The following is a 27436-nucleotide window of genomic DNA, read 5'->3' as shown; positions in this document are numbered from 1 at the left end:
GGGCAGTCTCTGGATGGTCCTTTCTTCTGTCTCAGCTCTGAACTTTGTCTCTGTAACTCCTTCCATGGGTATTTTGTTCCCCATTCTAAGAAGGAATGAAGTATCCACACTTTGGTCTTCCTTTTTCTTGAGTGACACTATTGCATATGCCAGCAAGATTTTGCTGACAGGACCCTGATACAGCTATCTCTTGTAAGGCTATGCCAGTGCCTGGCAAATACAAAAGTGTATACTTACAGTCATCTATTGAATGGAACACAGGGCCCCTAAAGAAGAAGCTAGAGAAAGTACCCAAGGAGCTTAAGGGGTCGGCAACCCTATAGGAGGATCAACAATATGAACTAACCAGTACCCCCCAGAACTGTCTCTAGTTGCATATGTAGCAGAGGATGGCCTAGTTGGCCATCAATGGGAGGAGAGGCCCTTGGTCTTGCGAAGATCATATGCCCCAGTACAGTGGAATACCAGGGCCAGGAAGCAGAAGTGGCTGGGTTGGGGAGCAAGGTGGGGGGCGGGGGAGGGTATAGGGGACTTTCAGGATAGCATTTGAAATGTAAATGAAGAAAATATCTAATAAAAAATGAAATGTAAAAAAAAAAGTCCAAATCCACCCGAGAGACACAGGGAGATTTTTGTCTCAAAAACAAGCCAGCAGAGACTATAGCTAAAGTATCTGTAATCTGAAGAACTCTCTGGAATTACTAGACTAGTAATGTGTTAAAGATCATTTCCTTATCTCTCTTCTCTCATCCCATGAATCCAAAGACTTAAATTAGACTTTGCTAAACTTTTTAGAGATTATTCGGAGGTCGGCAGATCCAGATACACACACTCCTAAAATATATCCCCACTCAAAACAGTTCTGGTGCCAGGAAAGCTCCAAGCCCAAGGACTTGCGGAGCAGAAATGGAATACAAACATTCAGAAAATGTGTTTTCAGACCTTGGCAGCCGGATCCAACAGATTGGAAAACCCATCTCCCGGGCCAACCCTACAGCCAAGTTTCCATGTCTCGGGGACCCTGACATGCCCTGTTAAGCCTCCGAGCTAATGACTGCCTCGCTTTTCATTCCAGAGACCTGAACTATAATGAGCTGCAGGAGTTCCCCGTGGCTATCCGGACCCTGGGCAGGCTGCAGGAATTGTAAGATCTTCTGCTGGTGTTTTTGGGTGCTTCTCCCAAGGACAAAGGCCAGCTCATTCATCAAGTTGCCTTCGATAGTCTTTGTGACTGGTCCTTGTAAAAGCTGTGGGTGGAACCCTCCACAACCCCCAGAGCAACAGTAGTCAGAATTCTTGGTAGCTTGGCTTTGAACATTTCTTGGGGGTGTCTGATCAGTATAAATGGCTTTGGGACCTTCAAGCCTGGGAGCATATGTGTAAGAAACCACCTCTTACAACCCCTGGATCTGGGTCTGAGCTGTCTATGTCTAAAGAAGACTTAGAAGAACTGGGGGCTAGTTTATAGGGTCGCCTTTTAATACCATCCATAAGAGGGTTGAGAAATTGAGCCTGGAGCCCTATGGCCATTAATTACTATGATCGTTTCATTTGTGTGCGCATGTACATACAAATGTGTGTGTGTGTGTGTGTGTGTGTGTGTGTGTGTGTGTTACACATGCCCACAGCATGCGTGTGGAGGTCAGAGGACAACTTTATGGAGCTTGTCCCTTCTTCTATATTTATGTAGGTTCCAGGTATTGAACTCAGGATGCCTGGCTTGCACAGCAAGCACCTTTACCTGCTGAGCCATCTCACTTTCCCAACCATTTATTATCTGTTTGAATATTCATAGACTGGTCGCTGTGCTTAGTGTTAATACAAAATAATGGTAAGGTAGACATGAGATCCTCTAAAAAGCATCCCTCACCTCATTCATGACACAAAGGCACATCCGTGAAACAGGAACAAGACAAAGCAACATATAATTCCAGCCTTAAACTGTGGTATAGTATATTGGCTAAAATAGCCATGGGAATTCAGAATGACCGCTCACTGTGGACTGAGTTCTCCTGAGCCTGGTCTCAGAGGATGAGTGAGATTCAGGTGACAATGAGGGTAGAAGGGGACAGTTGTTTTAGTCAGTAGAGCAGTACAAAGCACAGACCTGACAGGAAGTGGTTAAGGCAGAGAGAATGACCACAGAAGGGACACCAACCTTGATGGGGGTGTGCTCAGTGACCTCAGAGATCTAATATACAGCTATACTAGAATCCAACTAGGGAGACAAGGAGCTCCATGGTTTTCTTTTGGAGAAAAAAAGGTACACATTTAGGTATGAGTCCATCCATCCATTTATCCATCCATGCATCCATCTATCTATCCACCCATGCATCCATCCATCCATCCATCTATGCATCCATCCATCCATGCATCCATCATCTACTGAGAGAAACCTGCTTGAGGACAGGGCCTCTATCATGTAAATCTCTCAGCCTCTCAGAACTTAACCTAGCCTAAGACATGAAAGAGATATTCCAACAAACATGGTGAATAGAAGGAAAGAAGGAACCAACGAGCTTTGGTGGGCAGCACTGGCCAGAGATATCTAAGGAGGAGCCTTGAGTGACTGAGCATGGAGGTGGAAGGGATGATGGGAAACAGGAGATGGAGAGAAGTGAGCATGTGCTAGGTAGGACACAGAAAGCCAGAGACTTCCAGTAGGAGGGGGAGTGTTGAGAGGTTGGGAAAGCTTCATAGCGACACAAACACACTGTTCCTGGCTTCCAGACACCCGGTGGGGAACTTCATTGCTCATCACCCGTGGATGCAATCTGTGGCTACTGGCCGGACTCTGTCCTTTATCTCCCCCATTGCTCTGTCCCCACCTCTGTGTTTCTTCACTTTAGGAGCCTCCGTCACCCAGCATCCCCTGGAAGTTCCTTACTTTCTGTACCTTCTTATTCCTTCCCACACACCCTTGGCATCCTCTGTGGATACCTGCCATGGCTCCTGCCACAGATGACCAAGGATTCCTTCCTCAGGACCTGAACTCAAAGGCTTTCTGAAGCTTGAAGCTTGAAACCTGGGAACTGTCCCTGTTTCACTCCCAACACACACACACACACACACACACACACACACACACAGAGAGAGAGAGAGAGAGAGAGAGAGAGAGAGAGAGAGAGAGAGAGAGAGAGAGAGAGAAAGGCTGAGAATGTTGTTGAACAGAGATGAAAACGCACAGGCAGGATTGGAGGCTGAACTTCCCAGCCTGAAGCCCCTTGATCTCAGGACCTGTCTAGTCAGCTGTCAGAAAGCCCCATGAAGCGCCACTTGAAGCTGCTCTTCCTCTCCACGCCTCTCTTCAAACCCTCACTGCTCCTGGTGCTGTCTTCCAGGGGTTTCCATAACAACAACATCAAGGCTATCCCAGAGAAAGCCTTCATGGGCAACCCTCTCCTGCAGACAATGTGAGTACTTGTCCGGCTCCTGGTGCTGTGTGTTTTGGGGGGGATGGAGGTTGTGTGAGGGGGAGGGGAATAGAGGGGGTCCCCCTAGAAAGAATGTGGGAGGGCTGTTGACCTCTTCCCAGAGGAGTGGGGACCTGAAAAAAGGTGAGATCTGAACTAGGGCTCCGGTCTTTTTCTTCCAGACATTTTTATGACAACCCAATCCAGTTTGTGGGAAGGTCAGCATTCCAGTACCTGTCTAAACTGCATACGCTGTAAGTGGGCACCAGAGGCTGCCATTGGGTTCTGCAATCTGAACTTCTCCCCTATCCCCTCCTGTCTGCTCTCTCCTGCCCTCTGCCTCCATGGCCAGGCACCACAGGAGAGGCTTCTGGGGCCCTAGACTTACACTGTCTCAGACCTATCTCCAGATCTGCCAGAATCCTGGTTGCTTCTTCCTCTATCTGACATGGATGAAAAGAGCCCTTCTTCATCCCTGCAGGCACATCTCTGATTTTTGGGGTTCTACTTGGCTCGTGGTACACACCTGCATACACACCTGCAGTGAATTCTGCATGGGCTTTGGACTGCTCCAGTGCCCTGTGCACAGCTTCTGGGGCCCTCGCTATGCCATCTTTCTCACGCTCAGCCTGAAGGAAGCCCCTTTGTTTCCTTTTCCAACTCATCTAACTCCAAGCCTAAGGTCCCACTTTTTAAAATAAGGCTCCCACGGATTGTTTGCAGCATACTGAGGCTTCGCTCCACATGGCTAAGCCCCTCCAGGCACGGTTACCTTCTATGTTCCCATTACCTTTCCTCCCCACCCCAATCTGTGAGGTAGGCACCTCAGTCAGTTCTATAGAGGAAACCTGAGGTGCATGAAGCCAGACTTCTATTACCGGGGTCCTTATTGGATGCTGCTGTTTCCTCGGGGTCTCTCCCACACTGTTCTTTTGTGACAAGGTTTCACATGGCCAAGGCTGGTCTTTAACTCCTGATCCTCAAGCTCCCACTTTTCAAGGGCTAAGAGTAAAGGCATGTGACACCACTCCCAACACTTGCCTTTTAGAGAAGACACTCCTGCCAGGAGCGGTGGCACATACATATAATCTTAGTGCTCCGGGGGTGAAGATAGGAGGATTAGGGGTTCGAGGCTAACTTCTGCTGTATAATAAGTTTGAATCCAGTCTGGGTTATGGGAGACCCCCATCTCAAAACAAAACAATAATAACATGGAACATTTGCATCTCTCATCTGGATTTGGTTTTGTCTTTTTACAAACGTAAAGGCCTCAATGCTGGATGGAGTTGCTGGGCTCAATCTCAGCCCAGCTGGACTGAGCAGAGCTGTATCGATTTAAGACAGTGATTGGGCCGGGCATGGTGGCGCACGCCTTTAATCCCAGCACTCGGGAGTCAGAGGCAGGCGGATTTCTGAGTTTGAGGCCAGCCTGGTCTACAAAGTGAGTTCCAGGACAGCCAGGGCTGCACAGAGAAACCCTGTCTCGAAAAAACCAAAAATAAATAAATAAATAAATAAATAAATAAATAAATAAATAAAAGACAGTGATTGGGAGCTAGGTATAGTGATGCATGATCTCAGCACTCAGGAGGCAGAGACAAGTAGGCTAGCCTGGTCTATGTAATGAGTTCCAGGACATTCAGTTAGAACTGCATAAAAGAGAGACACTGTTTTTTTGTTTGTTTGTTTGTTTTGTTTTGTTTTTTTTAAAAACTAACTAACAAATTATTATAAACATGGCTAAACTTCCCACGGGGCCAAAGTGGCTAATTTGAGGGAGTCTTGGGGGAAATGACATGTCCCCCGAAAGGCAGAGCCCCTGAGCAGAAGACTGAAGCTGAGAGCACACATGTTGGCACGCCTGACCCACCCCTCCTCCAGAGCCTGTTCTCTCTATTTGCAGATCTTTGAATGGTGCCACTGATATCCAAGAGTTCCCAGACCTCAAAGGCACCACTAGCCTGGAGATCCTGTGAGTAGATTCCCTTTCCTGCCATGGGGACTCTTCCATCTCCCTTCATCTGGATGGTTGTCCTTCTGTCACCCTTCCTCTAGTCTGCCTCTGCTACTGGCTCAGCCCCAGGGCCTTGGCCATCTCCAGGCAAGGCAGGGGCAGCAGGGCGTGGGGAGGCTGGTATTCCTCTGTGTGCTTCCATTTATCGGGACTGGATTCAGAACTCCTAATCCTGAGTCACAGTACACTGAGGACTTCGGCTTTGAGAGGACTGATTCCAACAATGTCTTTCTTAGTGTCTCCATGCTATACTCTGTGCCATGGGGATACATATATAATAGGCCCTCAAAATACTCTGAACCCTGAGATAAGCACATAGTAGGCCATCAACACATATTAAATAATGAAAGAAAAGGAACAGGCACTTAGTGTGAACATTAGGAAGTCAACTCCCTGCCCATACCACATAACTCGTTCATGGCATAACTGGGACTGGCACTTTCCTCTGTGTCTCTATCGTCTTCCTCCTAGCTCAGTGTCATGTGGAAAATTTTCCATGAAAGTGATGTTTCCCAAGGATGACCTTGGCCTTGGAGTCTTTCTAGGGCTACCCAGTGCCTAATCCGAGCACAATCTCCAGTTTGCCCTCACAAGCCTCTGCACTCTAAGCTTGTCTCCTTCCCCTAGGCTCAGAAGCAAAGTGTGTCCCCATGGTCCTACTGGACCTGACTCCTAGCTGCTCCTTGCCATGGCTGTCCCTCTCCTTGGAGGCCCCAAGAGCAGGGAAGGTTTTGTCCCTAAGGCCTAGTGTTGCTGGGACAATTATGAGAGGTGGGGTGTGGCTGAGGTAAAGGTATATGGGTTGATTTGGATTTATAGGAATCATGGGGCAAGCAGAGCCTATGGATTGAGGCCCTCGTTCTCTCAACTTCCTACCTAAGCTCGCCTAGGTCAGGGGAACTTAGCACTCAGATGCGGGTGCCTGCTACTTCCTGTTCCCATAGCCCCACCCCTGCCCTGTGTCTCCCACTGCTCACTCTTGTCAGCTCTGTCCTCCCACAATATCAGGTCCAGTGTTAGAGACGGGTGGCTGGGAATGGCGGGACTCTGGGCCTGGTGCCAGCTCTGTCTGTTCTCCCTGCAGGACCCTGACCCGTGCGGGCATCAGACTGCTCCCACCGGGAGTGTGCCAACAGCTGCCTAGACTTCGAATCCTGTGAGTGGCTCATGACCCTTTTACAGTCCTGGCCTTGTAACCCTGTCCCTGTGTCCCAGTGAAAGCCTCTGCTGCTTCTGTCGTACTTGGTCACATCTCTTTTTTGGGGGGAGTGATCATCAACAGAGACTCCTGCTGAGAATCTAGGAGAGACTGGTCCTCTCTTGTTCAAGAGGAAGGACTTTGGTCTCTGGAGTTGACTCTGAGTGGTTTGAGACCAGGTCTGCTTCTCACTAGCTATGTTCATTTGGATTTATTCTTTAATATCTCTGAATTTAAACCTCCTGTTCAACACGAGAGTCGATTTGTGAGACCCAAAAGCAGTCTGTGTCTAACGCACATACCACATAGTAGGCACTTGGCATCATTCAGGCGAGGGACGTAATTGCTTCTGGTATTCGGAAGCTACTTAAGTTGGCCCAGTTTTTCTTCCTACCTGGATTCTAACTTTAGTCTAAGGCTGCTCCCTAGAGATCTCACAAGCAGCTCAAGATGGGTACATGGACACCCGCAGATGTGGGCTCCAGACCAGGCAGTGTGTCTTTGGGCAGGTCCTATGCTAAGGACTCAGGCCTTAAGCTCCCTGCCTAAGGGAAGGGTTGAGCAGGATGAGGGCTCCCAGCATTTCTTTTCGCTGCTAGCTCCGGAGATGGTGGTTATCATCACTATTTTCATGGGAACACTATTGCCATGAGTGACATTGAGCATCTTGCTCAGCAGTGGCCAAACTTCCTACGGACTGGTTCAGCACCTTATTCCCTAATGTTGGCCTCTCTCATCTTCATATCCCTCACTTTGAGCTGTTTTCCCCAGAATGCTCCCAGGATCCTGCAGGATAACATGTTCATAAGCTAGCCCTGATGAAAAAACAAAAGCCAAGTTGGTTCTATGTAGGCTTAGTGCGAAGTGGGGCTTAGCAGGGAGGAGGGAAGAGAAATCTAACGGAGGAGACTGGTACTCCACCGTGAGACAGCCATCCTGTGTTCCCGCAGAAAAGCACAGCCCTGACCACAGTGCGTTCCCTGCCCCCATCCCTGCCCCTGCCTTCTACCCTCATATAGCCACTGCTTCTCCCTGAGCTGGGCTCTGACTCTTCCCCAGGGAGCTGTCTCATAATCAGATTGAGGAGTTGCCCAGCCTGCACAGATGTCAGAAGCTGGAGGAAATGTAAGTCTGGGGTCCGCTAGGGCCAGAGTCACAAAAGGGACACTGGGCGGGTCTGAGGGAGGGGGCCAGGGCCTAAGCATGTTCTAACTCTTCTTTCTTCTCAGTTTGTTGGACCTAGATATAGGGCTGGGGGCTCAGCAAGGCCTGGGTACAAACCCTAGGACTCAATAGTAGATGATTTGACTAGGAACAGGTGCCCAGAGGAGTCTCAGGGTAGCTCCTTCTATGTCAATAGCAACAACAAACTACAGTTGTGATTAAGCCAGTGGAGGGCTAGGGCCACCATGATGCTTTGGGTGAGACACGAGAAGTCTTTGGAGGAACTGGAAGCAGTCTAGGTTTGGGAGTATGTGTTTCCATGTTCCATGACCCATCCACACTCACTCGTACATGTGTGCTCATGAATACAAAGATAAGCACGGTTGCACATGAGCCTTCAGCGTCACAAGGAAAAGCTGACTTTAAAATTCTCTGTGCCCCATTTGCCCATCTCCAATTTCCTTAAACTACTATGTTGTCTGAGCTCTGTGTAGCTGCCCCTGATTCTAGTCAGGGCAATGCTTTATGGGGCCATGACAGGAAAGATATATCTGGATTTGTCTGAGTAATAATGTCTTTGACATTGTTGGAATCTAGGATCTATCTCCTAGTCAGACAATAAGTCTACTAAACTCTGCTTCTCAATTCAGTGCAGTCACTTGATTACCCAGTGTCTGCTGCTAGGCTAGGGTCTGTAGGACCCATGACTGTCAGGGAAAGTGGGGGGCACTTCAGCTGGGCTGGGAGCCAGGCCCGGTGGGAACCCTGGAAGCTGACTCCCTTTTGGGCCACAGGGATGGTTTTGTGGCTTTGTCTCCTGACCCACTTACCCAAGGCAACCGGATCCCCTTGTGCTCCCTTTAATTCTGGTGATTTCCGCGGGCTGGGTCTTTTTTCCTGTGCCAGGAGAAGTGGGGGGCTCTCCTCTCTTCCTTCCAGTGCTTGAGGGGCGTGGATCGGAGCCAGAGTCTGGGCCTGCAGGCTCATCTAGTCTCTCTTGCTGCTCTAGTGGCCTCCGACATAACTGGATCAGGGAAATTGGTGCAGATACCTTCAGCCAGCTGGGCTCCTTGCAAGCTTTGTGAGTACCTGCAGCACCCAGGGGTGGGATCCCCCCCCCCCAGTGTCCCCTCCAACGTCATTTCCATAGCACATGTGTCCAGTTCAAGTACTCATGACATGTATGTTTATTTCTTTTCCACAGCCCCTTCACACACATACACACACACACACACACACACACACACACACACACACACACACAGCACTTCCTCATCCAGACAGTCATGCAGCCCCTTCTCCGTCTATTACCCAGGATTTTCTGAGGCTCTGAAATCAGACATGATTCCAAGCTACAAGCAGGTTGGGAACTAGGCAGCAGTGAGAACCTTCCCCAAAGGCTTCAGGTCACTGCTGCTTGGGAAGGCCAGATGGAAAGTATGTGAAAGCAAGCCCAAGCTAGGCCCAGGGTCGGAACAGTGCCTCTCCCCCGTGTTCCCACCCTCTCCTACCTCTTGCTTTCTGCTCACAGAGACCTGAGTTGGAATGCCATCCGTTCCATCCACCCTGAGGCTTTCTCAACCCTTCGATCCTTGGTTAAGCTGTAAGTACCCCTTGAACTCTCTTCCAGGATGCTGGGGACCGGGCAGGACTGTGGGCTGGTTGGTGATGCAGGAGGGCCACCACGGAGCAGGGACTTGTACAAATGTTTCACCACACATCGCAGGGAGGTCCGAGGGGCCTAATCAATCATTCTAACCGTGTGTTTGACACACTGAGAGGCCCGGTAAACAGAAAGCCTGCTTCCGGCAAACCCTGGAATATCATCTGCTAATGTTCTGCAGTGTTTTGGCAGCCTTGGTCCTCATTATGCTCCATCCCTGACCCTCTCCCCCAGCCTCCGTATCCTCCCCATTCACCAACAAAGAGGACATACGCATCTGAACTTCTCGGTTCAAGAGGATGACGGTTGATGGAGAACCCAGAGTCTCAGATAGCTGCAAGGCAGGAGGGAACTACAGAGTCTCTAAGTCTTCTCAGATGCAAGCAGAGGGCATGGTCATTGTGTTAGGCTGAAAGAGCTCCTGACCTGGTTGCCACACACCGTATGGGACGGGTTCCTGCCTAAGGAGGAGCTGGCACCCTCCCTGCCTGCCTTGTTGTGTGTCCCAAAGGCATTCCCACCTACATGGAGACCTTTCTGACTACCACAAAGACTCCTCAAGGTTCCTGGTCTTGGCCACTATCCAGCCACAGACCCTTCCTACACACTGGTGGCTTTTCCAAAGTCTAGGAGAAGCCTGCTTAAGGACCTGTTGTGACTCCATGTGGCACGCAGACCCCCCTCCCTCATCCTTGGCTCTCTGGGCTCTGGGCCTTGGTCTTGTAAAATTCTCACCTCCATCTCCTCTCTATTTGCCATACTCCTGCCAGATAGGTAGGACAGATATTTTTATCCTTTGAAAGATGAGGCCATTGGAACTTGGGCAGATTTGTGACTCTCTTTGGTTACACAGTGAGTTGGTGACAGCACCAGGTTTCCTGCCTGCCAGTCCAGGGCTGTTTCCACGGCGCACAGTCTGTGGTCCTAGTGTTTGCGTTGGACTCCTGGCTTAGTCTAATAAAGTCTCCAGTGGAGGTAGTGTATGTCCTCACTGCTGGCTACCAGGCGGTGTCTGCAAGGCAGAACGGATGATCCAATGCTTACTTGGGGCTGGTTGACCAGCTCTGTCCTACCTCATCTGATCATCCAAGAAACAAAGGGAATACGTGAGGTATAGGCAAATAGCAGAGACGTCTCCCAGGGCAGTGAGCAAGGGTTCCTAGATGGGAACCCAGACACAGAAGCTACAGTTGTGGGGCTCTATTACATATAGATGGGACAATTTGACATTAATTTAGGAGAGCCCCTGATGCATAGCTGTCACCCAAGGTTTGTTGAATGAATGAGTGGCTGAGTTAACAGAAGGGGGTCTCTAGAAACCCCTAAGCTTCAGAGCATACAACATCCCCTGTGCTTATCTTCTCTTCTTTGCTCCTTCCCTCTTGCTTCATCCCAGGCATGCTGGCCACACCCTCAACAAAGCCCCGCCCCCTCAGCAGTCCCACTGACTGCCAATAACCCTGATCATGCACTGTCCTAGGGACCTGACTGACAACCAGCTGACCACACTGCCCCTGGCTGGGCTGGGAGGCCTGATGCACCTGAAGCTCAAAGGGAACTTGGCCCTGTCTCAGGCCTTCTCCAAGGACAGTTTCCCAAAACTGAGGTGAGAGCTTGGCTTGCCTCCTGCCTGAGGAGGTATGTCTCAGACACCTTGGGAGAAACTGAAAAAGCCACAGAGTCTCACCCTGAGAATAGCCCGGTAGCTTGGAGTTTGGCTCCACTGATCTCCTGTCAGCAGCTAACCAGGGACATGACTCTATTCCCTCCTATCCCCTTCCCGCTATCCCAACCACCAATCTAAGGGCACTGGGACCTGGGGGGAAGGAGTGAGCTGAGCAGGGGTTCTTCCCCGCAGCCTGGCGATCCCATCCTCACTTAGGCATCAGCTGAGGCACAGAATCAGAGCAGAGCCCAGGGCACCGATGAGTGGAAAGCAAGCTGCCAGCCAGTCCCTGGTGCTAATGACATCCAGGCTTCCTCCGTGGAGTGGCGGCATCAGAGCAGCCTGTGTGGCCCAAACTTTGTCTGCTGCAAGCTAATGAGATGCTCAAGGCATCTGTCCTCACCCTCAGAGGGCACAGCATCCAGTTCTGTTATGCCAGGAGCTGGGCAGGGGACAGGGTGTTGGTTTCACAGAAGACAAGGGTGAAGAGTCACTGGGGAAATTGTTGCTTAAAAATGAGAAAGAAAGAAAGAAAGAGAGAGAGAGAGAGAGAGAGAGAGAGAGAGAGAGAGAGAGAGAGAGAGAGAGAGAGAGAGAGGAAGAGAGAAAGGAAGGAAGAAAGAAAGAAAGGAAGGAAGGAAGGAAGGAAGGAAGGAAGGAAGGAAGGAAGGAAGGAAGGAGCCTGGAGAGATGGCTCAGGAGTTCAGAGCTCTTGCTGCACAGTTCTGATAGTAGGAGTTAGGATCACAGCACCTATATAATAAGCTGGGATGCCATATATGCCTGTAATCCCACCACCGAGGAGTACAGAGACAGAAAGATTACCTGAGTTTGCTGGCTTCTAGGTTAGCCAAGAAAACAGGCAGAGTTCAGAGAGAAACCTTTTCTCAATGAGCCAGAGAGCGATAGAGAAGAGGGCCCCTGACACCCTCTTCTGGTCTCTGCTTGTGTGCACAGGCATGGGTACATACACACTCAGACATAAAGAAGGAACATAAAGGTAGGTGTTGTGCATGGTCCTACACACCTGGAAGGTGGAAGGAAGAAGATGGGTAGTTCATGGTTATCCATGGCTACAGGTGGAGTTTTAGGCCAGCCTGGGTCACATGAAGACCCGTCTTGAAAGGAAAAAAAAAGGATGAAGGGGAGGAGGAAAAGGAGAGGAAGGGAAGGAGAGACAAAGGAAAAAGGAGAAAGAAAAATAAAAAAGGCTCCATGTCCCCCTCCCCCCCAGCACTTGGGATCAAACCCAAGGGACGTGTGCCTGCCAGGCAAGTGTTCCATGCTGAGTCACACCCCAGTCCCTGCCTCTTTACTGCCTCCTTAAATGCTAGACAAGAGTTACTGCTGAGGAGGAACAGAATGCCCTGGGTGCTGTGTGGCCTTGGGGGAATTGCTACCACCTCTGAGCCTGCTGTGGGGACTTCTAAACCAATAGGCAGAAGGCTTCTCTCTCCCTCTCAAACTGAATAAAAAGAAGACTACAATCTCTCCAGAGTCCTTTGGGGTCAGGAATCAGGCTTCAAGATTCCTCTAAAGAAATGCCTAGAGTTGTGGTTCTCTCAACCTGTGGTCTCAAACCCTTTCAGGGTAGAATGGCCCCTTTACAGGGGTCACCTAAAACCACCAGAAACACAGATATTTATATTATGATTTGTAATAGTAGCTATGAAGTGTCAACAGAGATAATTTTATGGTTGCAAGTCACCACAGCATAAGGAGCTGTATTAAAGGGTCTCAGCATTAGGAAAGTTGAGAACCGCTGCTCGAGAGGGAATAGGGCTCTCTGGGGTTGAAGACCAGGGGCTGAGGGTACTCACACTAAGGTCTTAGATCCCAAACACACTAAGGCAGCCTCTCTCTCTCTCCTCAACCCTAGGATCCTGGAGGTGCCCTACGCCTACCAGTGCTGTGCCTACGGCATCTGTGCCAGCTTCTTCAAGACCTCTGGGCAGTGGCAGACCGAGGACTTTCATCCAGAAGAAGAGGAGGCACCAAAGAGGCCCCTGGGTCTCCTTGCTGGACAAGCTGAGAACCACTGTGAGTGTCTGGGGACCTGGGCTGTGGGTGTTGGGGGCTGAGGAGAGGACTCTAGAAGGGAGGTTGAGAGAAGTATTAGTGGGGGCCCACTCTTTGCATACTCAAGAACACTTGTTGAAAAAGAATGATCGTAAGGATGGGAACTGAAATAGCAACACCTTCCTGGCCTTTGGAGTCCCCTCATGTGTGCCACCCCTCTGACTCTTCCTGCCCCGTGGGCCACCGCTTTGTCTTAGTGGCCACCCCTTGCAGTCCTTCACCTTTTGGTTGTCCTCAGAAGACAATTAATTAGCACAGCAACTAATGATGATGGTATTAAATTAATTGAACTAACCCTGTTTCTGGGGGACAGGGATAGCCTTACTCTGTATCCTAGAACTAAACAGGACATTGCAAGAGAGTATTACTCCCAGGGCTGACGTCCTTTGCCTCCGTTCTTCTTGTGAGTTCAAGTGTGAAATTTAAGTGGCCACTGAGTACATGGCCCTGCTGAGTGAACAGGTTGTCTTGAGTCAAATATATATATATATTTCTGGAAGAGTTGGGGATAAAGAGAAAGTTGGATGTAGGTAGCCGATGTGTGTGTGTGTGTGTGTGTGTGTGTGTGTGTGTGTGTGAGAGAGAGAGAGAGAGAGAGAGAGAGAGAGAGAGAGAGAGAGAGAGAGGTTCTGAGGGGTTGTCTATAAAGTATGTCTTGGGAGAAGGGAACGAAGGCTGCTTTCCTCTCCCCAGGCGCCCTGTGTTCCCACCACAAGTACAGTTAGGCTAGAGAAAGGAGTCCTGCCTGTTGAGATTAAATTTTTCATCTTGAACTTCTCCTAGTGTCTGAGAAGCTGAACAGGAAAAATTAAATCTAAAGCTGGGTGTGGCGCTGCCACACACACCAGGAATCCAGCAGGCCCATGGGGAAGGTAGGAAGTTTGGTTGTTTGTAGTTATCATAATCTACATAACCAGGCTAAGGCTAGTCCGGGCTACATGAGGCTCACTTACAGCATCTCATGCTGGTGTTATAGTGTAGACAGAACTCAGTCCAAGCCCAGTGACACCATGTTCCATTTGGGTTTCCTTCGACATATTTTAGGCTGACCTTAACTTCCTTATCTCTCAGTAAAAACAGAGCATACATTTCTCAATGGTTGTGAGGAAGGACTGGAGGGTTCCATGCAAGGCAAAGTATGTTAGTCCAGTGGAGACAGTGTCACTGTATAATCTAGAACCCAGATTGTAGAAGTCAAATCCTGTAGTGTCTGGGGAATCTCTGAGAACATCCCTCCTAGTGAATGGAAACAGGACAGAAGCATCTCCCAAAGAGTGTACAGACTCCCAAGAGGAGGAGGAGGAGGAGCCTGGCAACTCACAGGGCCAGCAGGCAGCTATCCCCCAGGGACAGCCCCGGATGTCTGCTGCAGACTCCTTGGGGGAGTAAAAGGGGGCTGGAAAGAGAAATGGAAATTTCCTTCCACAAGGTGAAACTTTCCGCTGGGTTTAGGTCTTGGAGAACCACGGGCCTGTTGAGTTAGTGGGCTGCCTGCTGCCTGTAACAGGAGCTGGGGCAGGGCCCCCTACTTCCTGTGAAAGCAAAGGAGCAGAAAGAAAGCCAGGAGCTGCCTTTGCAGCCAGATTCGATTTCCTCCTCATTTGAAGAGTGGTTACTTAACACCTTGGCCGTGACTTTCCCAGCCTCAGACAGTCTGTAGGTCTCACCTCTTGTATTTCATTCATGCATTTTGATTTTAAAGAGTCACTGAAATCCTTTCTGGAGCACGTGGGCAGGTGGGGAATGAAAGGTAGAGGAAAAAAAGGAAATGCCAGGACACAGTGGGGACACTAGGGCCTTCCACCTGCCCTGAAGCTGGCTAGGTCAAGGGCAGCTCCACAATATTCCAGTCTTCTGGGAAACTCCTAACAGATGTTTACCTGTGTAAGTGGGGAGGAAAGAGCTACACAGGAACCTGACTTTGTGAGCCAAAGATGGGGAGAAGACAAGCAAAGCCATCTACTTCTCCTGTGATAGAGGGAGCTGATGAGGCACTTCGACCCTTAGACATCAGCCTCGGTGCAGAAACCACTGGTGTGTGTGTGTGTGTGTGTGTGTGTGTATTTATGTGGCTATAGGGCATGTCTTCCTCTATTGCTTTCCACCTTATATTCTAAGACTAGGCCTTCCACTGAGGCCAGAGATCACGGATTGGCTAGATTGATTGGCCGGGAGATAGAGGGATCCTCCTGTCTCCATCAACCCCAGCCTCCCCATCTCAACCCCGTCCTCTCCATCTGTGTGTCCCACCTGTGCTAGGGCACAGATGCATGCCACTGTGCCTGGCTTTCATGCGTCTGCTGAGGCTCTGAACTCAAGTCTTCATGTTTGCTATTGAGAAAGGTTTTGTGTAGCCCAGACTTACTTCACACTTGCTTTGTAGGTGAAGATGATCTTGAACTCCTGATCTTCCTGCCTCTACCTCACAAATCCTGAAATCACAGGCATGTCCTCCCATGCCCAGCATCAACATTCTTCCTCCTCCTCCTCCTCCTCCTCCTTCTCCTCCTCTTCCTCCTCCCTCCCCCTCTCCTCTCTTCTTCCTCCTCCCTCTCTTCCTCCCTCCCTCTTCCTCCTCCTCCCACCACCACCTCTTTCTCCTTTTTTTTTTTTTTTTTTGCCCTGGCTGTCTTTGATCTCACTCTCTAGACGAGACTGGCCTTGAACTCAGAGAAATCCACCTGCCTCAGCCTCCCCAGTGCTGGGACTCAAGGCATGTACCACTTTCTCCCAGTTTCCAACATTCTTCTTCATGTGCAGTGTTCATAATAGGACATGGAACAGCAATGATAGGCTAGCTCGAGGAGGAACTATGTAACCACGGGACAGCTTGAAGAAGAAATGTGTCATCACTAGCTCTCTTTATTAGATCAGCCACGAGCCACACTCTGTGTAGCACTCATGGGCTAAAGATGACTGGGCACAAGGAAATGCAGAATAGCGGAGAGTGAAATGTCTCTTGCAGAGAACTAGATGAATACAATACCCGCAAGCGGAGAACATGTAGCTGTCCAAATACTGGCACCCAAGAGTAGAAATAGCAGGGCTGATGAATAAGCAGTGTTGAACAGTTAGGTAGAGAGATAGCAGCTTAAATAAAAGACATTAACTTTAGTCAGTTAAGACAAAAGTGGAGCTTTAATGGCAGAGACAGACACCCAGAACTCTAGACATATTCTGTCTTCCCTTCTTAGATGACCTAGACCTGGATGAGCTCCAGATGGGGACAGAGGACTCAAAGCCACACCCCAGTGTCCAGTGCAGCCCTGTTCCAGGTGAGATGGAGCTGGGGAGCTGGGGGCTGGGGAGCGGACACCCGATTGCCTGGGTGAGAAACCACTTTAGCATGTCTACAGTCTATGTTGCAGATATTTTCTTTGCCCAAAGCTCAACCTGCAGGGGTGAGGGTGGGGTATAATCCTTGTCAGGAGGGGTTGGAATTTTTTTCTCTTGGGTGTCTATACAGGGGAAGCAGCAGGGTTGGGAAAGGTCAAGCAGCCTTCCCAATTCAGCCAAATCAAAGGTTATGCATCTAGGAGTAAGTTGTTCTCATGGGAGAGAGAAGAGAAGTGAGGGATGTCTTGATGTCATTGCTGGGGCTACTTTTTGAGCATGCCCTCAAACACACACACATACCACAGACTCATAGGGCCAGGAGAAGCTCTGAAAGATCACCTGCTCTATCCCGAGAAGAGTGAAATCTCTTTATTAACGTCTTCTAGAGTGGAACGATTTTGAATAATTTCTAAAGTACTTCCTTAGAGCCAGGAAAGCCTCCTCTGGAGTCTAACCTGGGGCCATGAGAGCCAGGTTGCTGGAAAGAAAGGGGAGGGGCTCTTTTTTCTTGATGCCAAACAACCCAAGTTTTTCATTTGTTCGATTTTAAGTGAGTAGAGTCCCTTCCCTGTGTATAAAATGTGAACAGAGCCAGGAATGGTAGTGTGTGCCTTTAATCCCAGTACTCAGGACACAGAGGCACACAGATCTCTAAGTTTGAGGCCAGCCTGATCTATGTCTCGAGTTCCAGGACAGCCAGAGCTACATAGTGGGAACCTGTCTCAAAAAAGCCAAACCAAAACAATAAAACGCCAGCAGGCCATGCCAGAAAACAGCACAGTGCTGTGTGGGTCAAGAGATGTTCAGAATGAACACAAAATTACAAACAGTTAGCTGTTCTTATTTCATCCCACCTTCGTTTTCCAGATTTCCAGATTTCTTTGGCTTAAAACCTTTCTTTGCCCAGAAAGCTTTCAGCCTTGACCTTGCTTCTTACAAGCTTTTAGCGCTTAGTGGCAAAGTGCACCCTCTAGTGGCGGATGGGGGAAAGAAGCAGACTCATATTTTGCTAGGAAACTGGTGCTTCAGTGGCTCTGCCTCGAGAATTTCATGTCTGAAAATCAGCAACAAACAAGGATGAGGTGAAAGAGAAAGTTCTGGAAAACAAAGTCCAACTTGAACTTGGTTTTAAAATAGCTCACACAAATTGTCAGATAAATTGCTAATTATACAGCCATTAAAAACATGTGGTTTTTTTTTTTTTTTTGAGATTGTGAGGAGTATGCAAAGCTTAATTTAAGAAGAATAAAATCCCAACTTATTTTAAATATACATATTAAAACCTGAAAGAAAATATGCCAAAATAAGGAGTTCTATTTGAGAGGTGAGGCCATTCAGTTTAAATTTTGCCATGCTATATTTTCAAATTTCCACCTATTATTTCATAATCAGAAAAATGTTTTCTAAAATACCTCCCACAGAAATCTGCTAAATTCCCAAGCCACCTAGCAATACATTGAAAAACAAGTCTAGAGCCAAAGGAAATGTAGAAATACTATGCCCAAAAGTTACAAGGTGACTTAAGAATAGCATTGGGGAAAGAGATGGAAAGAGGCCAGGATCTTACCAATCTACTCTGGGGTCAAGTTGGAAAATTTGAGAAGTTCAAAGTATTTTTTCTTTGTTTTTAGTTAGGGTCTCACTATCATCTCAGGCTAGCCTCACACATATCCCCTCCTGCCTCAGCTCCCTAAGTGTTGAGATTATAGATGTGAACTGCTATACTTGGCAAAGTTTTCTGTATTTCGATTATGCCCTTTGTCTTCCAAATACTGATTGCACGATAAACATAAAGTGTACTCAAAGCAAGGGAGAGCCAGCCTAATAAGTCTACTCAGGACTTCTCGACCAACCGTGGAAATGGCAATGATGGCTTGGGCAGAGTCACCACCATAAAGTAGTTGACTCTGGACAGCTCCTCATTTTGCCTTTGCTCTAGCCTGAACATCTCTTCGTTTCTGTGGGACAGTTTGTTCCTTCTATCTCTCCAAATCTTGTTCCTTTAGGAAGACTAAATTTCTTAGCATTTCCTCGGGTCTGGGTTTGCACTGCATCACGCATCTATTTCTGTGTATTTTTCTTCCCAGGTTCCTCTTAGTTCTCCCACCCCATTTTCAGGAGGTTTTGTTTTTGTTTTTGTTTTGTTTTGTTTTGTTTTTTGAGTTTTCAAGTCTCTATTTCTGAGACAGAAATTCTCTCCTGTTGGTTTCCTTTGAGTTAGGAGTTGTCTGATCATAGAGCCTGGCTTTACCAGTGAGCTGGGTTCTGGCAGCTCTGGCTCTGGGCTTACATCTATCTCTGCTCCTCTTTCACACAGGCCCCTTCAAGCCCTGCGAGCACCTCTTTGAGAGCTGGGGCATCCGCCTTGCTGTGTGGGCCATCGTGCTGCTCTCCGTACTCTGTAATGGGCTGGTGCTGCTGACAGTCTTTGCCAGCGGGCCCAGCCCGCTGTCCCCCGTCAAGCTTGTGGTGGGTGCGATCGCAGGCGCCAACGCCCTAACGGGCATTTCCTGTGGTCTCCTGGCCTCGGTGGACGCCTTGACCTACGGTCAGTTCGCTGAGTATGGAGCCCGCTGGGAGAGCGGGCTGGGCTGCCAGGCTACGGGCTTCCTGGCAGTCCTGGGCTCAGAGGCGTCGGTGCTGCTGCTCACACTGGCGGCCGTGCAGTGCAGCATCTCTGTGACCTGCGTCCGAGCCTACGGGAAGGCGCCGTCGCCTGGCAGCGTCCGCGCAGGCGCACTGGGATGCCTGGCGCTGGCCGGGCTGGCCGCAGCGCTGCCGCTGGCTTCGGTGGGAGAGTATGGCGCCTCCCCGCTCTGCCTGCCCTATGCCCCACCCGAGGGCCGCCCGGCCGCCCTGGGCTTCGCTGTAGCCCTGGTGATGATGAACTCGCTCTGCTTTCTGGTGGTGGCCGGCGCCTACATCAAGCTCTACTGTGACCTGCCACGGGGTGACTTTGAGGCCGTGTGGGACTGCGCCATGGTGCGCCACGTGGCCTGGCTCATCTTTGCAGATGGCCTCCTCTACTGCCCCGTGGCCTTCCTCAGCTTTGCCTCCATGCTGGGCCTCTTCCCTGTCACCCCCGAGGCTGTCAAGTCGGTCCTTCTGGTGGTGCTGCCTCTGCCTGCCTGCCTCAACCCATTGCTCTACCTGCTCTTCAACCCTCACTTTCGAGAAGACCTTCGGCGGCTCTGGCCAAGCCCTCGGTCCCCGGGGCCCCTAGCCTATGCTGCAGCCAGTGAGCTGGAGAAGAGCTCCTGCGACTCCACCCAAGCGCTGGTGGCTTTCTCGGATGTGGATCTTATTCTGGAAGCTTCTGAGGCTGGGCAGCCTACTGGGCTAGAGACCTATGGCTTCCCTTCAGTGACCCTCATCTCCCGACATCAGCCAGGGGCCACCAGGCTGGAGGGAAACCATTTTGTAGAGTCTGATGGAACCAAGTTTGGGAACCCACAACCTCCCATGAAGGGAGAACTGCTGCTGAAGGCAGAGGGAGCCACTTTGGCAGGCTGTGGCTCTTCCGTGGGTGGAGCCCTCTGGCCCTCTGGCTCTCTCTTTGCCTCTCACTTGTAAATATCCCTCTCTGTTTGTCCTCTCCCCGCCCAATGATGGCTGCTTATAAAAGAAAGACAACTCCAACTCCATAGCAGGAAGGCCAACACCTCTGACTCCATTGTTCTCTCTCCACGGCCCTAACCAATGAGTGCTTCCAAGTCTTGCTTTGTCTTGGCCTTCAGCTTCACTTTCACCCTGGGCCCTCTCTGTCCAATCCAATACTTCTGACAGAGACCTGGGAAATTTGCATAGGAGAAAGGAGAAAAGCAAAAGACAGTGAAGGTTATGGGGCCCTGACAGAGCCATGATCAGTGAGTGCACAGTGATGGGGAGGTCTCACAGAGCAAGACCCTGGAAGACAACTACCAAAGACATTGGAGAGTCTCCCCTGTGACATATAGAATATAAAATGTGTTCTCTGTCCCATTAATCTTGACCTATGCTGTGCCAAAGTGCTTCCTGTTAAAATACACTTTGGAAGACATTGCATATTATGTCCCTTTCTTAGAGTCATGGGGTCATGTTAGTGTCTAAAAGGTCCTGAGAATTAGGACCTTTTGGCTTAATTACTACAGCAGTTAAACTTAATTATTTGATGATACCTATCTGTTTGCTTTTTATGGAACACTTACAAATCTCTCATAGAACTTAGCATGGTTTTTCTCCTGGGGAATCATCTTCATACCATGGAGTACTACCCTATGACATCACAGGATGCCACCCTCTTTCAAAGCCCCTATGAAGCCAACCTGGGGTGAAGTGCCAGAGGTGACTGGTGATCCGTCATCCAGGACAGATTTTGCATTCTGCTCCCCTCCCCACCTCACTTATCCTACTGGAGCAGACACCTGGAGGAGCCTGCCTCATCTCCAAGGTGGGGCGGGGAGAAAGAGACCCTTGTATGTGTTCCCACCCCACACCGACCCCAAGCAGTAATGAAATTTCTGCCCTCAGCAAGACAGGATTCTCAGGTCCTGGCAAGATATACACTGAGAAGTCTGTAGTGCTCTGGGCTTCCCCAAATTCTATGCTAACTTCGTATGGTTTTACATTGTATGCATCTCGCTATGGCCCGGACCTCTCTTCTCATCCCAATCCTGTTACTGAGAGGGGTGGAAAACCCAAGAGAAGGGATATTTGTATTGTGAGTATTGCATTTTAGGGAGTGCTGTGGCTATCTGGGACTCCTGGGTGCCCCCAACAGGCCTTTGATTCTTCTGCCTCTCTCCTCTTGATCTTTCTTACCCTCTGCTTCTCCAAGTGCAGTTGAGGTACTATGCAGTGCCTCTGCCTCACTCCAAACACGGGATGCCTCACTCCAAACATGGGAATTCAATCTCAGAGAGAGGAGGTAAGAAATGGGGAGAAGCCAAGACTCAGCAATAGACGATAATTGCTCCTGGGATTGCCCCCAACACCATTTACCTAGAAAGGACCAAGTTTGGATCCTGAAGCCCAGTGGAGCACCATTCTCTGCCTGAATCCTGTTGTGATCCCTAGCCAAGTCCTCTTTCCAAAAACTCCACCTTTAAAACAAGCTGAGAAGGCCCTTTCTCTAAGTTTAATAGTTAACTTTCCATAGCTTAGCTTCTCTGCGGTCTCCTGAGTGCCCAGTGAAAATTCTGCCATAGGTCAACAAGTGAGGTGGAGAGATGAGTCAGAGGCCATGCATGGAGCTCAGAACATTTCCAAACCTCCTGTGATTCACTGAGTAGCCCCTAAACTCTAGAAGGCTCAGAAGCAGAAAAGGATGACTTTATTATTTCTTAGGGTCTTCTCATGGGGCCAGTTTCAGGAAGGGCATTCACCAATTGATGGCAGATTTATTTATCAATTGTTTCTGGGTGCTTGATCTCTTTATTTCCCCAGGGCTATGAGAGCCCTTGGTGGGAGGTCCCCCCCACCTTGAGAATTGGTGGTTTTTTGAGATTCCCTAGGGTTGGCTGTTTTAGTTAGGGTTTTACTGCTGTGAAGAGACACCATGACCAAGGCAACTCTCATAAGGACAACATTTAATTGGGGCTGGCTTGCAGGTTCAGAGGTTCGGTCCATTATCATCAAGGTGAGAACATGGCAGAATCCAGGCAGGCACAGTGCAGGAGGAGCTGAGAGTTCTACATCTTCATCTGAAGGCTGCTAGCAGAATACTCACTTCCAGGCAGCTAAGGACTAAGGTATTAAAGCCCATGCCCACAGTGACACATCTACTCCAACAAGGCCACACCTCCTAATCGTCCCACTCCCTGATCCAAGCATAAACAAACTATCACAATGGCAAAACTGGCATTGTCTTGGGGAGGCTTGACTTATAGCAAGTTACCTAGATTTTTACCCTGCTCTCTCCACCTACATCGCTACGAGATCATTCTTCCCTTTGGAGTTAAGGAACTAGCCTTGGAGTGAAGTGGCCATGTGTTGGTGGTCTAAGAATATAGGCATTGTTCCTTAAAGAGGTCTTCTACGAGAGTGAGCCAGCCCCTTTGGGCTGCAAGCTTTAGCATGGCACAGTTGTCACCTTACTGTCTGCTTCTAAATCTGGGCATCAGCCAAAGTTCAACATTCTAATTAAAGAAGAGGCAAGGGAGAAGAGATTTGAAGTTCCATAAACTTTTATTTAAACGTCTAGCTAGGAGTGGTGGTGCCAGTGTAGAGGTGGGGAGATCGAGTGTTAGGGTCATCCTCAGCTACATAATGAGTTTGAGGCTATCCTAGGCTACATGAGACTGTCTCAAAAAACAAAAGCAAGCAAACAAACAAAACCTCCAACTACTAGTTCATAAACATTTACCCCAAATAAGATTGAGTCATTAAGTTTCTTTGTGTTTTACTTTGGGCCAAATTTCTAGCAAGCCAGAATGTTGTGCTTTGGTTATCCCCTTTGTGGTCAGTTGAAGACCATGGGTCTTCTTCTAAGCAAATTTCTGAGTCTCTGTTCTACATATTTGGATCTGACAAGAAGGACCATGAGTCTTTGACTGGTCACAGGATGAAAAACTGAACTGTTGGGAGCACCTAAGTCCTCTACTGTTATCATTAACAAAATCTTCCCAAATAACGGCCATGGAAAAGAATCCACCCCAAGGCTGAGATGGTGGTGGTAGAAATGCCAGGGATTGGTATGTACTACCATGGGCTCTGTGTGCTGTGCCATTAGTTAGTGCCAACCACAATCTTCTCTTACACAGAGGAGAACTCATGGTAGGACCACGGCTTGTTAAGAATCTCATCAAAATGAAAAAAAAAAAAAACAAAAAACAAAAAAAACCAAAAAAAACAAATGTAGAGCTAAAGTCAATCAGAAGACTACGAGTGGGCGGGGCTTTTTACTGGGCCCTACCTTTCCTCTTCACCTCTTCTCCTGTTCCTTTGGGCTCACTTTTCCAGGAAGAGTAAAGGCTTAAAGAGTAAGGGAGGAGAAGAAGGAAGAGCTGGCAATAGGCAGTAGGCTCTTGGGGCAAGGGTGGAAGAGGTAGTAGGAACCGCCATCTTCCTGGCCCCAGTCCCCTGACTACCTCTGCTCTGGGTTACCAAGTTCTCCCACCTATGACCTACCACCTCCACATCCTTTCTGGGTTCCAGTCCCATGCCTCATCACCAACCCCAGCCATGTGAACTATAAAAATTGTCAAGATGTAAATATCCGGTTTTTCTGTATAATAAAGCACCTATGAAGTACCATGTGTGTCTTTCTGCTCCTTTAGCTGCCCCTGAGGGAACCATGAGTATGATGAATGTGGGGTGGCTTTGAGGGAGGGAGGTGTGGTCAGAGGACCAAGCTCATTACTCTCTCCTTCTGAATTCTGGGGCATTCAGACCATAGCCAAGGAGGCTCTGGGTTGATAACTTAGAGCGATCAGAATCAGTTTTGGTCCTCTGGGCTGAAGTGAGCGTCCTTTGTGTACACTGGGTCAAATGGAACAGACCAGAGAGAGCTGAGAACAGCTTAGGTTTTCTGTGTCTCAGACCTTGAAGCCTTGCCAGACCCAAGCCTCCAGCTGAGGTTTCCCCCAGAGAATCAGCTTGTTTTCTTTTCATTGCACAAACTTGCCACCTACTTCCTTCTTCTTCCTTCCCCGAAGTGATGACATTCCCAAGGAAATGGGGAAGGCAAAGAGATAAAGATTCACAAAATCCTGCAATCATGGGACATGACACACACCAAAGTTATCCAGGAAGAGGAACCTCAACTGAGAAAAAGCCTCCATCAGATTGCTTATAGACAAGTCTATGGGGCATTTCTTTTTCCTTTTGACTTAGGATTGATGTGGGAGGCCCCCTCCTACTTAGGGGCGGTGCCACCCCTGGGCAGGTGGTCCTGAGTTTATCTTAAGAAAGCAGGCTGCGTCATTGGAAAGTAAGCTGCTGAGCAGTGCTCCCATCATGGTCTCTGCTTCAGTTCCTGCCTCCAGGTAGCTGCTCTGAATTCTTTTTATGATATGGATTGAAAGCTGTATGCTGAAATAAACCCTTTCCTCCCACAATGGTTTTGATCAGTGGTTTATCTCATCAATAGAAAGCAATAAGACCTAGACCTAGTGCCAGAGACCTTTCTTCCCCTCCCATTTCCCTATTCCTCCATCTCTACATTGAAATATTTCCAAGGTACTTTTTAAAAGTTGATACATAATCCTGATTCCCTTTTAAGAGACATATGATGTCTTCCTTCACAAACACCCAACCTCTGTTCATTTTGAATTGAATATTCCAAACTCCTTATCCTTCTAGCTCAACTACAGGAGAGCCCATTTCCTCAGCCTTGTTAGACTTGGTTAAGAGGAAAAACGTGTGGTTGACTCCAGTAAATGTGTTCAGAATCTGAGCATCTAAGCAAACCCAAGACCAGAGAGTCCTGGCGTGGTGGGAGTTTTTATCTAAAACCAGAGGCTGTTCTGGTTGAGACAGCCCTGGGTTTTAGCCAGCGAGATTCTGGTATTAGTCACTCATGCCCACCGCGCGCACGCTCTGCTGTTTTTTGTAGGCCTGTTTTTATGTCTATCTGCTCTGCAACCATAACCAACTGCTTCCTTCCTGCTCTCTTTTGTTTAAAAGCTTTAATCTAATTTTTGAACAAGTATCACACTGACATGGCTCGATTAGCAGAAGTCTGTCTCCCCTGTGTGCTCCCCTCTCTGTTCCTCTTTGTTCCATTTAATACACACACACACACACACACACACACACACATGCTCACATGAATGCTTTCTTCTTTGTTTTTATTTTCTGAGAGTCTCATTACAGCACACACTGACTTCGAACTTGCTGTTTGGCAGAGGATAATTCTGTCGTTACCTCCCCGGTGCCAGGATTATACGCATGTGTCTCCATATTCAATGTATGCAGTGCTAGGGATCAAATCCTGGGCATTATGCCTTCTCAGCTAACATTCTACCAACTGAGCTCCATTCCTAGTTGTTGGGTTGCCCCTTCCCGCCCTCCACTCCCTGCCTTTTTGGAATACTGGTAATCCATGACCTTCTGCATGCTAGACAAATATCTACTATTTGGTCAATTCCTAACTCATAGTTTTTACAATCTATATTTAAAAAAACATATATGTACTTGTTTTGGGGGGGGGCGCGGTTTGCAGCACACCACAAGAAAGTTTTGCTTTTTAAAAAGTTGAATATAGTTCAAATATTAATAAAGCCTTTTCATTTTTCTTTCCATAGCAGTTTATATCCTTTCTGTGCTGGTTAAGATTTTTTATTATTATTATTATCTGGTTTTGTTTTTGACACCTTGACACAAGTTAGGATCATCTGGGAAGAGGGAACCTCAATTTGTCAATTGAGACAATGTTTCCATAATATTGGCCTCTACAGGCCAATAAAGTGTCCGTGTAAGGGCATTTCTTATTTAATGATTGATGAGAGAGGACCCATCCCACCATGGGGTTGTCACCCCTGGGCAGGTAGTAGAAAGCTAGTGGAGGGCTGGAGAGATGGCTCATTGGTTAAGGATACTGACTGCTCTTCCACTGGACCTGGGTTCAATTCCCAGCATTTATATGATAGCTTACAATCACCTGTAACTCCAATCTGAAACCCTCTTCTGGCCTCGGTGGGCACCCGGGGTATACATGGTATAAGATATAAATAATTAGAGAGAGACACACATGCAGAGAGAGAGAGAGAGAGAGAGAGAGAGACAGAGACAGAGACAGAGACAGAGACACAGAGAGAGACATAGGGAGAGAGACAGAGACAGAGACGGAGACAGAGAAATCTGAGCAAGCCATGGAGAGCAAAACAGTAGGAAACATTTTCCCATGGTCTCTACTTCAGTTCCTGCCTCCAGGTTTCTGCCCTGCTTGAGTTCCTGCCTTGACCTCCCTCAGTGATAGAATGTGATCGGGAAATATAAGCTAAATAAACCTTTGTTGCTTTTAGTCGGTGTTTTATCACAGCAATAGAAACCATACTAAGACAGACATAGTACCAGGACCATGAGCTATCACTGTGGCAGCCTTGCTCATATTGTTGTGGGAGGACTGTGGGAATGGCTACAACTTTGGGCTGGAAAAACCATTGAATGCTCAGAGCGTAATGAGCTGCTGTAGGAGCTTAGGAGACAGGGATGCTGAGAGCCATGCAGATGATGGAGGCCAGACTGCGAAATTACAGAGGGATGAAAAACCCTCTCAGAGCTGTTTGTGTATGCAAGTGGAACCTTTGCTTTGCTGGGACAGTTGAGGCCATCTAGCTGGGGCTACAAAATTAGCTATGATTAAGGAGAGGGCAGCATCACTGAGGTGAAATTTTCTGAGACTATGTCTTCAGAGTCAGCACACAGAAGCTGTAGTGCATCTCATGCTGGCAGCTAAGAGTATCCCAGGTGGTTCTGGTTTTGAAAGCACGAAGGGGTCATAGAGAGCAGCTGAGGCTTGGCACTGTGAGAGGCTACTAGTAAAGGTGTAGTCTCAGTTGGAGTAGAAACCCCAGGATTGAAAGGGCATGGGGAAAAGCTGAAGCCTGGCATCACGAGATGGAGGCAGAGTCTCTGAAGAGAGCCTGTTGGCCTCATTCACTGTATCCTCAGTTCTTTCTTATAGGATCAAACAGAGAGAAATGCTTGGTAACTTTTTGTTGAGGAGAGGACAAAGTGAGTTAGAAGTGTGTGGTATATGGATGTAAACCAGCACTTGGGACATCCAAGGCAGGTCTGCCTGGGCTACATGAGACCATGTGTCAGAAAAAAAATTTTGAGTCAAATTAACATAACTAAATACATCCTTAAAGATTGTTCCTCAATTTGGCCAGAAGATACAAATACAGAACAAGAGAGAACTTTATGTCTGAACTAATTCATTTGTAATTTTTAAAAAATGTATATGAGAATGCTGTCAGTG

At 48.4% G+C, this 27436-nt stretch overlaps 1 protein-coding gene across 1 annotated transcript in view; it reads left to right on the top strand.

Moving 5' to 3' along the window:
• Lgr6 (leucine rich repeat containing G protein-coupled receptor 6) overlaps positions 1 to 23366 on the top strand; it is a 123047-nt gene extending 99681 nt beyond the window's left edge. The window contains exons 7-18 of the mRNA XM_021160737.3: positions 1076 to 1144; positions 3342 to 3413; positions 3596 to 3667; positions 5317 to 5385; positions 6512 to 6583; positions 7685 to 7750; positions 8799 to 8870; positions 9321 to 9392; positions 10933 to 11058; positions 12998 to 13158; positions 16392 to 16472; positions 18851 to 23366. Of these exons, the coding sequence (XP_021016396.1) occupies positions 1076 to 1144; positions 3342 to 3413; positions 3596 to 3667; positions 5317 to 5385; positions 6512 to 6583; positions 7685 to 7750; positions 8799 to 8870; positions 9321 to 9392; positions 10933 to 11058; positions 12998 to 13158; positions 16392 to 16472; positions 18851 to 20106 (2188 nt within the window). The 3' untranslated portion in view covers positions 20107 to 23366. The remainder of the gene's footprint in view (positions 1 to 1075; positions 1145 to 3341; positions 3414 to 3595; positions 3668 to 5316; positions 5386 to 6511; positions 6584 to 7684; positions 7751 to 8798; positions 8871 to 9320; positions 9393 to 10932; positions 11059 to 12997; positions 13159 to 16391; positions 16473 to 18850) is intronic.
• The last annotated feature ends 4070 nt before the right edge of the window (positions 23367 to 27436 follow it).

The sequence above is a fragment of the Mus caroli genome, unplaced genomic scaffold (assembly GCF_978045245.1).
Source record: "Mus caroli unplaced genomic scaffold, Mus_caroli_1 scaffold_1, whole genome shotgun sequence".
In the NCBI taxonomy this organism is placed as follows: Eukaryota; Metazoa; Chordata; class Mammalia; order Rodentia; family Muridae; genus Mus; species Mus caroli.
The sequence above is the reverse complement of the archived record's forward strand: the minus strand, read 5'-3'. Positions and strand labels throughout refer to the sequence as shown.